Below are 13,244 nucleotides of genomic sequence, written 5' to 3' on the forward strand. Positions count from 1 at the left end.
GGCAATATGGTGGAACACGTGGCTTTGATAGTATGCAGTTTAAGAAATAAAGTGCGAGATCACGTGGAAGTTCATAATCTGAGATTGATTTTGGAAGCTATCTTAGTCAAAGTCCTTTTATCGAGATCCAAAATACATGGGGAAGTAAAGCCAATGGAGAAGGATAACAGGAATATAGTTCAATAATATTGAAAAGGTCATAGGTCTGCCAACACTCATTTGTTACTTTCTATCAACGATGCCATTCCATCTGGTGTAATCTTCATATTAGCATCAGAAATTCATAAACAGTTAAAAAGGGACATTTAGAATTGCTCAGTACAGAAATGTTGATTGCAGGAATCTCTGCATCACATTCAGAACTCGTTTTGAACTCATTCCCCCCTCCCCCAAAAAGTGTAAACATTGGTTCAGTTTTGAATTGCTGTTTCTGTTAAAAAGACTTTCCTAACATTTCTTGTAATAGGAATCCATGATTCAATATTCTATTTCTAGTATAATGGCCATCTTCTGACATTCCTAGATATGTAAAAAGGGGAATTGTATTCCTCTTCAGACAATTTTTTAAAAGGATAAATATATCCAGTTCTTTCACTTTCTCATCATGAAAGCAGTCACCTAGCCATTTGCATTGCTCTTGTTTGTACCTTTCCCAATCCTGTTAAACAAATTTACTTTTTATAGTGGTGCCCAAAATTGGATACAGTACTCAAGGCCAATGCAGAATATAATGGATCTCTTACATATGATTTGGAAATTATACTTCCACTGGTGCAGCCTAAAGTCACATCTACAGTTTTTGCAACCACATCACATTGTTGACTCATTTTACCTCATGATCAGCTACAATTTTAAAATTCTTCTCATAGATATTTTTACAGTACATATCTATTTTTCTAATTGACGAAGATCTTGTTTAATTATGTTTTTGTTTTCTAGCACTTAGTTATCTGATTTAATTTCTGTATTATCTGCAAATAGGAGGGAGGTTTAAAGTTAATCTTAGGCAGGATCAGAAACCAAAAAACAAAGCTTTTTTTTTTTTTACCTCCTGCCTTCCTCTGCTTTACATCCTTTCCTTCTCTGCCTAAAGGCTATGAAGAAAGGGGTGTCTTGCCAGAGATATGAAAATAGCACTAGCAAAGGGCTTTTAAAGGTCATACTGTTTTGTGGAAATCTATAGTACTTTTCCTAGATTTTTCTACAGAATTCCATAACTGTCCATAAGCCTCCGGTGCAGCAATTTCCTATAAAACCTATAGTATCTCGGCACATTTTTTATTCACAAATATTCCAAAGAATCACAAAATCTTCCTTCTTTTTACCTGAGAATATTGATATTTTCAATTTCAGCAATGTAGAATCCACAAAGTTTTCTCAGTTGGTGGGAAAAAGTATTAGGAAGGCTTGAGTCACGGCATTCGCATGTGTTTGCTTTAAAATGAAGCTCAGAACACAGCACTATCATCCCAGCACTCAAAGAGTAGCAGGAAGGCCCTTTTGCTCAAACAAGCAACAGATTCTCTGCATGCCTCAGCAACGCCTTAGGACAGTGATGGCAAACCTTTTAGAGACCGAGTGCCCAAACTGCAACCCAAAACCCACTTATGCATCGTCGGGTGCCGGGTGGGTGTGGCCCATTGTCTGGGTGTGTCCCATTGGGTGGGTGTGGTTGGGGTGGTAACAGCAGACTGGGTGGGACTAAAAAGTTCAATCAATCAATTCCAACTTTGCAAGATCATTTTTTTCCCCGCGAGAAGTTGAAATTGACTGATTGATTGAACCTTTTTTTTTTTGCACATGGCAGCGGAGGCCTAAAGCGAAAAGGTTTTATAAAACCCAGCTGAAGGCCTAGGACTGGGGCGACGGCGCGCGTGCCCACAGAAAGTGCTCTGAGTGCCGCCTCTGGCACCCGTGCCATAGGTTCGCCACCACTGCCTTAGGACTGGGGCGACGGCGCGCGTGCCCACAGAAAGTGCTCTGAGTGCCGCCTCTGGCACCCGTGCCATAGGTTCGCCACCACTGCCTTAGGAGCTTCTAATCAAAGACAGACAATCTGGCTCTCTCCAGGACTTTAGCTCACATTAACCTCAACCATCATAGTCAATAGGAAAGGCCTGTGGGAGCTGTGGTCCAAAATATCTCTTTCAAAAATGAAGGCATGCAAATGTTACTTCCAAAGGTAATGCTAACTAACGTGGGCAATGTTAACAGAGCCTGGTTAATCCATAGTAGTAAAACATCGGGAAGTAGCAGTTTTTTTCATTAAAAAGTGTAAGGGATGTGAGTTGCAGGTCCCTTCATCAAATTTATAATTTGACTGATTAGGATTTAAAGCAACTTTTACTCAAGGCACTCTGCACTGACTTTACCTTTAATAATGCTTTAAAGATGACTAGTTTTACTTTTATCTGGATTTTTTTTAATATACTGCACTCATTTTTGGTAGCTCAGGCTGCTTTTATTGTTATGGATTTGGCTTCTTTCAATCAGTTCTTTTGTGAAAATATGGCATTAAAATTGATTTAAGGCGTTGTTAATCTCTTATAAGAGATATAGGTTTCTACCTTAAGAAGCCTTGGGAAGGCTGCAATCATGAAAGGCAATTATTCATTGCATTGAATGAAACCAGCATATAACATGTCAAGTTGTGAAGGTGCACTAATGCCCCAAACACATCAAATAACATTGACAGCCCTTCTTTATTCAGACTCATCTGTCATAGAATGAAACCAGCAGAACCTCTAGGAAGAGATTTTTCACAGAGCTGAGACCCACAGGATTACAAACTCCCACCAACTCATAAAGATCACGTTAAACTCAAACTCGTGACCTTGACCCTCTGTTTCCTTGGCTCCATCAAAATGAAATGGCCTTGATCCGGTCAGTTTGAGTAAACAAGACATAAATAGCTCAAGGGAACCTGAGATCACTTCACAAAAGGGAAGGGGGTTCAAGGACAGAAAACAATTTTTGTCTTCCTACAAGGCTTTGGCTAATTTGCAGAAGATATCTCCTGTTATCTGATAGGCTAGCACCTTTATGGCTGACCACCTGATCATGTGAAGGAATGACGGTGATTCAGCTCACGATCTGGCTCTTCCAATTGAATGGATCACACCTAGGTAAAAAGCTTTGCTGGAAAACCGGAGGGGGGGGGAACCTCATCACCATATGCAGCCAGAGATAACACTCCTTCAGGAGATTGAGTTGATTCATACATTGTGGAGCAGTGTGGGGCTCTCACTTCTGCTGCAGAAGCTGGCCTTCATGACTTTCAGTTGAATTATTTTTGGGGTGGTTTGATGTCTTGGGGTTCCCTTCCTAATGAATATGATTCAGGGATCTAGTAACATGCTAACACCCTGGTATGAGAAACAATATTAAAGAATATGATATGAAAAAGTAAACCAGGTTTGTTAAAGTAGAATAATGATCATCCTTAATTCCTTACAAACATAGACTGGAAATCTCATGTTAGCTATGGAGATGAACTCGTAATGAGCCAATTCATAGGTCTATGTTCTTTATTTATTGTACACCATATGCACCTCGTTCATTAAAAAAAACACTCACAACCATCAGCAAGACTTGAATTCAATGTACTTCTTGCCATTGGAAATAATTCAGGTGTTGGACTGCTGATTGCCATCCATGTGCCTTTCCACAAACGTGTAGAAATATAAACATGTGAAAGATACCCCAACTAAATTATACAAGTTCAAGACTGCAAATAAAATGGCAGCGATTGCACGCACCAATTCCCATATGGAGAGCCATGTTACAGGTAGTCCTCAACTTACAACTGTTCATTTAATGGTGGTTCAAAATTACAACAGCCTTGGAAAAAGTGACTTAAAATCTGTACTCACCATTACACACCATCCCTGCAGTCATGTGATTGCAATTCAAGCACCTGGCAATCAGCTTTCATTTAAAACCAGCTGCAGTGTCCTGCAATTGTGTGATTGTGTTTGTTACCTTTTTTGCTGATTTCTGGCAAAAAAAAATGTCCATTGGAAACACTGAATTCACTTAACAACTATGTGATTTGCTTAACAGCCATGAAGATTTGCTTAACAGCCATGAAGATTTGCTTAACAGCAGCTGTAAAAATTGTTGTAAAATTGGATCCAACTTGACTTATGGCTGCAAGAACTTACATGGACATTCCAGTTCCAATTGTAGTCATAAGTTGAAGACTACCTGTGTAAGTGGCTTGAATATGTGATTCTCACATAAGATAATCCTGCAAGGCAGCACTAATAGGATAATTACAGAAGGGTTACCCAAAAAAAGTGAAGTGGATGAAAAAAATCTTCCACTTGAATCACTTTTTGGTCTTTCATTACTTAAAAGATTACAATAGCAGAATACTATGGCATGTGGATCTGCAACCAATATTAATGACAGTCACAATATGCATACCAGTTCAAATCCATTAGTTTTTTGAGGTGGGCTCAGAGGCTCAACTTAGCTCAGCCATAATCACTGAACTAACACAGAAAAATCAAACAACATTTATACATATAGGAACCAGACTTTCAAATGCATCTCTAGTAGAACTTCAAAACAGCAGGATAAAAGTATGTGAAATGACTTTTCACATAAACATTCTGAATGAGTTAAGGAGATTACAGGAGGGAGAAAGAAAAATTATAAGGGGTTCAAAGCAGTCTTCTGCAGGAGAGGGTGAGACAGAGTAGCAATCCAGCTTCAGGTAACAAAGAAGCTGGGTTCACCTAACACACTTAACCTGGTTACTGACTTTACCCATTTTAGGAATTTGACTAATACACGTGACTTTGAATTAATGTACAAATAGACTGGATTTGTACATGTCAAACAAACAAACAAAAAACAATCCCAAGATTGAATTAAACAAGCGTAGCATACTCTTTAAATGGAGTACCTAGATTGAACTGACCTGGTTAAGTCCATCATATGAACTAATGTGAATGTTCAGACTGGGTTGAGCATATGAAATAAAGAATAGTTAGGAAATTTTGCAGAGAGAGATTGTATTAATCAGAAGTAGGGTTGAATCCCCAATCTCTTTCTTGATCACACACCACTCACATCCACATCAATCTTCAGAATATCAGACAAGAATGAGGAGACAGCACCTTTGTGCACATGCAGAGTGCCTTTTCCTCTCTCTTTAGCAAACAAAGTCAAAAACCAAAGAATTCCCCCCACACACACACACCCAGATACACGCATCTACTCATAGCAAGAGTCTCAGAACCTGTTGTTTTAGAAATGGGAGGAAGTTAAGTAAAGGGCATTCAGAATAAGGGACGCTGCTGCATGGAAGGAAAAACAAATCGGTTAGAAATCTCTGGTGGGTCCCTCGGTTAATTTAGAAGGTCAGATGAGGGCAGAACCAGAGATATTCAGGTTGCGGGCTGGAGGAGATTGGTTTAAGTTCAGGTAGGTTGCCCTTGTGGATTGAGGTAGTGGGAAATCCCAGTGGGATTCCTATTTATAAAGGAAAGAGATGTTACGCCGAAAGAATCGACAGCAAGAGCCTCACTACAGAAGGGTCGCGGGGCGGGAAGAGGCGCAAGCGATCGGGACCCACCTTCATAATGCCAGCGGCAGGGGCAGCCTTGGCCACGCCGGGGGGCTCCCTCTCGGCCGAGTTGTCGCGGCTGGTACCCGCGGAGCTACCCGAAACGGAACATGGCGAGCTCAGGTCGTCCAGAGGTTCCACAGCGGCCGCAGCACCTTCTTCTTGCGGGGGGACGCGGGGGGGCCCGGGCCGGGGCGACCCCGAAGGAGGAACACAAGGAGTCCCGTCCGCCATCCCCCCCAGGGGCTCCCAGCAACCGCACCGGCCCGGCCCGGCAAGAGTACTCAGCGGCTGCCCCAGTGGCGCCCTCCGCCTTGTGCGTCTCCAGCCACCAAACGCTCCCGCTCCTGCTCCGGCGTCAGCGTGCCTTGCTCGCTTCGATTTGCTCTGCTTTGCCGGCGAAGGAAGGAGGGTCGGACGCAGGGAACGATCGAAGAGACGCTACCGCCGCTGGGGTAGAGGGATGGCCGGGGCGGGGCCAGGCAAAGCACGGCCGCCCCTCTCAATCTCTGCGGCCCCGCGTGGTGGAGCCGCGCGCGCCTGTGCAAGCGCCACGCCACGTCTCGCCGCGGTTGTGCCGGGCGTTAAATTCGAACGTGCGCTTATAAAGGCGACACCCCCCCTCCCCACTCGCCGCCGTCGCATTAGTCTTATTCCACATACAGACCCGCTTCTCACTTGATTGGAAAATCAAGCCATGATTTAGGGAATGCCAGGCTAAAATATATACAAGCACACCTTTCTTTTATGTAGTTCGAATGCAATTATTTTCAGTTAAAACAGTTCATACGCTCAGCCAGCAGCTGCTATCAGGATCAAATGACCTGCATGTCACTGGGAATAAACCCGAGACGCCGCAGGCGATCTAACCGAAAGCTGCCAAGAGGAGATAAGTGTATCCGTGTAAGAATCGGGCCTTCTAACAATACTGGGTTGGAGTTCCGCTCCCATCATCGATTTTTGGCGTCCTATAGAATGATATTCATTCTTCTGAAACAAGGCCAGAGACTCCCTCCCCGTATTACACACGCTTCGTGGGGCAGATGCGTAGAATTGCGGATATCCTTTCTCCTATTTCACTGCGGTGTTTTTTTATTATTATTAATAGGGTTGCCAGTTAAATTAGGCTTATACAGTCGCAGTAGACAAAAGTTTTTAAAGAATTTCCCTGGAGCAGTTTCTTAATTTAACATTTTTATCCACAAAGGATGTACGTATTTTCAGGAAAAATGTACAGATATCCACTCACAGACAATCCCATTGTTCCTAAATTGATTCTCTCTAGATAGGCAGGAAAATAACTCCCATAGTTCCCAAAGTAGTACGACAAGCACCCATAACGATTGGGAACTATGGGAGATGCAATCTGACACAACGGAGCATGGCACCATGGAAAGATTGCCTTATAATTATCTGGCACCATAAACTCATATTCTGGCTTAGTATTGAGTCAACAGTCTTAATGCAATTTCCTATACAAACTACTACTACCTACCTTAACCCTGTGAAATCCCAGATTTTGTATTCAGTATCTTCCTTATCATTAACCATAGCTACTGTTCAATGTATCTGGGGAGGATAGGTTAGCATAAAGGCACTATGAAGCATAATTATCTTAAGTTTGGTTTCTTGACAGTCACAATGATTTGGGCTCACCCTAATCCCAAATCAAATCAAGCATATTTTATTTCCCATTTCCCATTGCAAGTATGATTTGTAATATTTGATTGACACCTGAATACATTGTGTGAGCCACAATAATTATTCAGCACATCATAGCTTAGCACAATGTGTTAACCAAGTTGTCTTAAGTCCTTGTACATGATCAACCCTCCCCTCAACATCTATCATCTTGAATACACAATGTCAAAATTGCCATATCCTTTCTTGAGAGTTAATTCCTCAAAAGTAAGTAGCTGGGATCACAGCAGCATCTTACAAACAGATGGCCTGTGACTTGAGAAGGGCAGTTCCCTTAACAAGGCTGTTTTGTATTTGGAGTCCATGGACAAAGTGTCTTCAGTTGGTCCCCTTCTCTGCTGGTGAGCCCTTGTAAGCTATACTGGGAGATGAGCAGTTTCTTCATCAAGAGATCTTCATCAAGACTCTCACTTCCATTTAAGATCCTGTGATGGCCCCCAAATTGTGACTACCTAAGGATAAAGTCTTTTCTCCAGGCTCCGTACCCTGGGGCTTATCTGGCTAACTGCTGAATGTTATTTTTAGACTGGCAACAGGACTACATTTCCCACAGCATCAGTTTATGGCAGCAAGGTAGACCATGTGGCACATATAATGCTATTCTACTGTGTTGCTTTTCCCAAAGCCTTCTGCCTGAAGCATCTGTTTCACTGTTGAATAGCAGGGCTAGTTCTGATTGAAGGAGATTATGACAGTCCAGTTAGACATAGCTACCTTATTATTTTGTGATGCCAGAGGGCCCATGATGGGAAACCTCTGTAAACTTAGCGATTGCCCAAGAATTCCAGATGGCAGGTAGTTCCATTCAAAGCATTTTAGTAAAGGATGCAATGCTGGCATTTAAAATCAAATCTAGAGCTGAACTATGAGGAGGCTATTATTGATTCTCTTCTGCCCAATTATTCTAAATGTTCTGTACTCCATCCATATCTCCTATCTCATTTTCTGTTTTATAACCACAACAAATTCTGTATAACTTCAAAGCCTACATCTGGGATGTTAGGTATGCTTTGAATCACAGCATCTGTGCATATAATATTAAATCATGATATATGATTTATTCATCCTGGATAAAGTCTATCAGAGCATTCATTAAGGGCTGACACTGACTTAATGGCATTGATAAATCATGATTTATATGAAAGAGAATTAAGGCATGAATTAAGAAAAAAACATTAATCCACAAGCTATCTCACGGCACTTCACCTTTACTAGGTAGAATCATCTTCAAATAAATCCATTTTACCAGCCCATAAAATATTATTAACTAATAATGGTCAAAATGAGAAAATAAATGCTTTTGCATGACACACAAAGTCTGAACTGGTAAAAACCAGGATTAGAATACTTGAGCAATTCTGGTATGTTGGGGACCAATTGTGTCCAATGGTAGCCACGTTAGCTACTTTTACAATGGCCACAGGATATCCTCCTGTGCTCTGCTTTCTTTTTTGCCTGCCACTTGTAATAAAAAATTTCTACCTGACTACCGATAAATTTATATAGGCAGTTTCTGCAAACTTTTATTAATCAGTGACTCAATTACCTGAATATTAAGAAAATTACATAAATATTGAATAATTATATCATGGAGAATGCATCCAAAGATAATTGTGTCATTATAGCATCGCTACATATATTTGCAAGAGTCAGTCTGATGCAGTAGTTAAGGCATCAGGCTGGAGTTCTAGTTCTATTTTAGGCATCAAATTAACTGGATGACTTTGGGCCACTATTTTTATTTTTTATTTATTTATTTTTTCATAATTTATATGCCGCCCTTCTCCCCACGGGACTCAGGGCGGCTCACAGCATATTAAAATAACACAACACTAACAACACAACACAACATTTCCCCTATAAAAGCCAATTAAAACCAAATATTTGTAGCTGTGACATTATTAAAATCATTAAAAATTATCCCTATTTAAAATTCACCCTAGNCCCTAGGTCAGTCCCGCTTGCTGAAAAAGCCATGTCTTGAGGGCGCGGCGGAAGGTTAGGAGATCCGGGATTATCCGGATCTCGGGGGGTAGCTCGTTCCAGAGGGTGGGGGCACCCACAGAGAAGGCCCTCCCCCTGGGGGTCGCCAGCCGACATTGCTTGGCCGACGGCACCCTGAGGAGGCCCGCTCTGTGGGAGCATACCGGTCTGTGGGAGCGTACCGGTCTGCCTGTCAGCCCTAAGAAAGAGACAGAAGCAAACCATTTCCAAGAAAACTGCAGGGACTTGTCCAGTCAGTTGCCAGAAGTCAACTCTGACTAAAAGGGTCCAGATTATATATACATTTGCAGAAGCAACAGCCAAAACAAATGGCTGAAACTCACTAGTGAGCAAAAAAGGAGCAAAAATCCCTTTTGTTTTTGTTCTTGTGTAGGACATTTTACAATTAAAATAAAATCACTGCTGACCTTAGGAATTTTCACTTCCAAGCGTGCACAAAATAAGGAACTAAAGTTTTGGGATATATATTATCTAAGAACAAACATTGGATACAAAGTGTAGCTGAGATGTTGCACTCAAGGTTTGATCAACATGCTATTCTTTTAAACAACTTAATAGGTTAAACAAGCAAGACTATTGACTAAATTTACCCATCACTAAAGAAGGTTTGTTTTAAGGATACTAAAGCTGGGATGCAAAAAGTCCAAAAGACCATGAGATAACAGGAAAGAGATAGAGAAAATTCTAGTTCTTTGCTGCCATCTAGAAGTCATTTATATGTTTGCAACCTATACCTGATAGCTTTAGTTTATATAATAAAGCACTCTTGGCTGAATTTGTCTAATATGCCAGGTAATAAATCATGATTTCAAATGGCAGTGGTGTTGGAAATTATACAACATGCTAAATAAAAAAAGCAGCAAACCATATTATATAGCATATGAACCTATTATCTGTCAATTTATAAGAAAATTTTTAGTTTGGTCACAGAGATCATTCATATTTACCACATACTGTTCGAAAAAGTATGTCAACAACCTGAACACCAGCTATGGTATTTATCAAACTCCATGCTTGCAGGTCCATACAAGAAAGTCTACCTGAAAAAAAACAACTCCCTCTTCCCCCCCCCCCATCTATAACCAGCAACTGCCATTTCATCAAGTGGCAGCAGCTGAAGGAGATAAGGTAGGAAATAGGTCCAGTCCATTACTCCTGTCAGATTTCTTATTTTCTTGAATTATAAGTAGCTGCCTATTACTTAAGAATGAAGACTTAATTTTAAGAGGTGGTGCTCAAGGTTGAGATTTTTTTCACCTTTAAGTCCTATTCTCTCTGTTGTTTTTTAAAATACTACCTCATTTGGAATGTTCAGTGTATTAAGCCATTGTTTGTTTAATTCTAGCTTACTCAATGAAACACAGTTGGTTCGGTTCATACAACATATTAGGTCTAATGAAGTCTGCTGTAAAGGCCTTTTTGGCCCAAGAGCAGGTTAAAAACCACTGGGAGCAAATACCAACCACTTTTCAAATTGTTTCAGTTCTCCTGATAAGGAGTGGGAAAAAGTTTTTTCAGTTAATAGCATTACAGTATATATTGTGAATGCAACAATGAAGTGCACTGGTGGGTAGCATGGGTTCCTCAAATGCAGCTAAACCATAGTTCCCAACAGCATCTCTCAAGATGGCCGATGGGGAGGGATATTGTGATCTATAGTTCTCCAGATGTTTTAGAAAAGAATTTGACTTTGCAAGCCAGTAGCCTAAATGATTGTTTGGACTATTTAATAAACCATTTAACCACTCTCTAGCTTAAGCAAGCATTTCAGGGACCCAGAATTGAACAGTATGCCGACAATACAAGTTAAGGCAACCCTCCATTCTTCATGCTGCCAGAGATAGTCTGAGAGTTGTGATACCAGTACATCCAGAGGGCAACAGGTTGAAGAAGATTAAGTTAAAGCAGTATCACTTCCAGTTTCCCAAGATGTAACTCTTCTTACATGTTCCTTGCCAGGTGAAACCGCTTTTCTGTCTTCCTTCCTTCCTGCAGATGGCTGGGACTCAAGAGCCATTTTAGTGCAGCTTCAGACAAAGGACTCTTTGTGAAATTGCCAGCTAAGATGTTTAAACTTAAATGGCACAAAGAGACTTATCATGCCGAACTGGATGGGAAGTATAGTTGAGACCTTTGCACAGCCTTATTTGCCTGATTGTGTAGACCAGTGTTTCTCAACCTTGACAATTTTAAGGCATGTGGACTTCAACTCCCAGAATTCCACAGCCAGCTGATGTCCTCACATCTTAACTATCACCAAGGCTGAAAAACACTAGTATAGCTGATTTAAAACAGTTGAAGAAAAAATAAGGAAAAATTATTTCAAAAACTTTTTCTTTGAGAGAATTTTTGCAAGTTTGCCAATATAATTACTGTGATTAAGACTGTCCAGCATAGAGAGACAATTGAGGTAACAGGTTCTTGCTTGCACTGTATCAGACTCCTTTGGGGATAGATGCTATTCCCTCATGAGAGTTCAGTCTTCTTATTCAGGGTTTTCATTGCTCATTTAGGAGACCACAGACCACAGCTTGATTTTGCACTTAAGAAAGACTGCTGCTCCCAGTTAGACCCAGAGGTCCCTGCAAGGCTCTTATAGGTGTCGCTAGAAACCAATGTATAATGCAAATAACATTTGTTTTTCAATCAAAGCAAGCTGGCTGCTCATCCTCTTCTCCCCCTACCCCTACCCCAGCCACCTTTGGACACTTTTTTTTTAAATGACTCAGACATGCAAATACAACCATTGAGGTCAGTAAACACAGCCTATATAGAAATCAGCTGTGCCTGAGAAAACAAACAGGTTTTGGTGGAACTTATAGAGGGCAATGTCAGCATTGGCTGGTCTGAACTGTGTGCTCTGCTGTGAGGAAGAAGGACTCTTTTTGACACATTTGAAATTGCAGAAAGAGTTGGAGATCTCGCCATTGTAGGTTAGAGAGAACAAACCACCTGGCTATAGATTGCCCAGATGCCTGTCCAAGGTGAAAAAAGAAAAACATTTGAGTGCTCTCTGCTGACTGCATTGTTTAACATATGAGATGGCAGGGATGAATTTCTTTTTGCCTTCTGTTGCAAGGAATGGGAAATGAGTAGAAATAGAGATACACATCTGATGTGAGCATAGTTTTGGTTCGCAATACACCAGGCATTATATAGCCACTGTCAGAATGCCCTTCTCATAAAGCAAAATGAAAGCAAGTTGTTAAAATGAATGCAAGTGGCTGCTTTTAACTTATTCTCGATGTGTGTTAGTGCTCAGTCCAATGCTCTAAGGCAAAATGCTTAAAAGAATACAAGTGAAGAATGCTAGCCTGTTTTTCATTCTTCTTCCTACTTGTCCCAGAGAACAGAGAAATTGCGAATCATGAGGCAGAATATTCCAAATTGTTCCAAATGTCCAAAAATGGCTGTCAGAAATATCAGAAATGATTTGCTTTGGGAAGGGCAATATTCTTTACTAATCAAAGGATGCAGCAATATGTGTTACTGTGGCACGATTCTGCCCCATTTATCAACCAACCAAGCAACCCACCAGCCCACCCACCCACTAATCTATTCCCATTTATAAAATCTCATTCATTTTTTTCTAAGCCGAATGCTTTCCTCTCCACTTACTGAAAATTGGTGGCAATGGAATAGGAAACTGGAACACAGAAAACATAGAAGGGGTCATGCAGGTTTAGTAATCTCTACAAATCTATGTGTGGCTATTCAAAAATAAGCCACGGTGTCTTATAGCACTACAGAATTGTTTGAATTATTGCCTTAAAACACAAACCTATAATATGCCTAGGCACCATTTTTTTTCTGTAATGTAGCTGAATTTTCACATGTAAAGGACAAAGTTACCAAAAAATTAAAATATATTAAAAAGTAATAGTTTTAACTGCTTTCTGTGTGGCACAATATGTATCAACACAACTTTCATATGTAAAACATCATGTGCTCATATTAAAAAAAA

At 40.7% G+C, this 13,244-nt stretch overlaps 1 protein-coding gene across 1 annotated transcript in view; it reads right to left on the reverse strand.

Annotated features, from left to right (window-relative positions):
- The window catches only part of LOC107282598 (inactive phospholipase C-like protein 2), a 54,855-nt gene extending 49,046 nt beyond the window's left edge, over nucleotides 1–5,809 (reverse strand). Inside the window, exon 1 of the mRNA XM_029283048.1 lies at nucleotides 5,585–5,809. Coding sequence (XP_029138881.1) covers nucleotides 5,585–5,809 — 225 coding nt within the window. The remainder of the gene's footprint in view (nucleotides 1–5,584) is intronic.
- Nucleotides 5,810–13,244: the final 7,435 nt, after the last annotated feature.

Source organism: Protobothrops mucrosquamatus, unplaced genomic scaffold (assembly GCF_001527695.2).
Source record: "Protobothrops mucrosquamatus isolate PMUCROS unplaced genomic scaffold, P.Mucros_1.0 scaffold10, whole genome shotgun sequence".
Lineage (NCBI taxonomy): Eukaryota > Metazoa > Chordata > Lepidosauria > Squamata > Viperidae > Protobothrops > Protobothrops mucrosquamatus.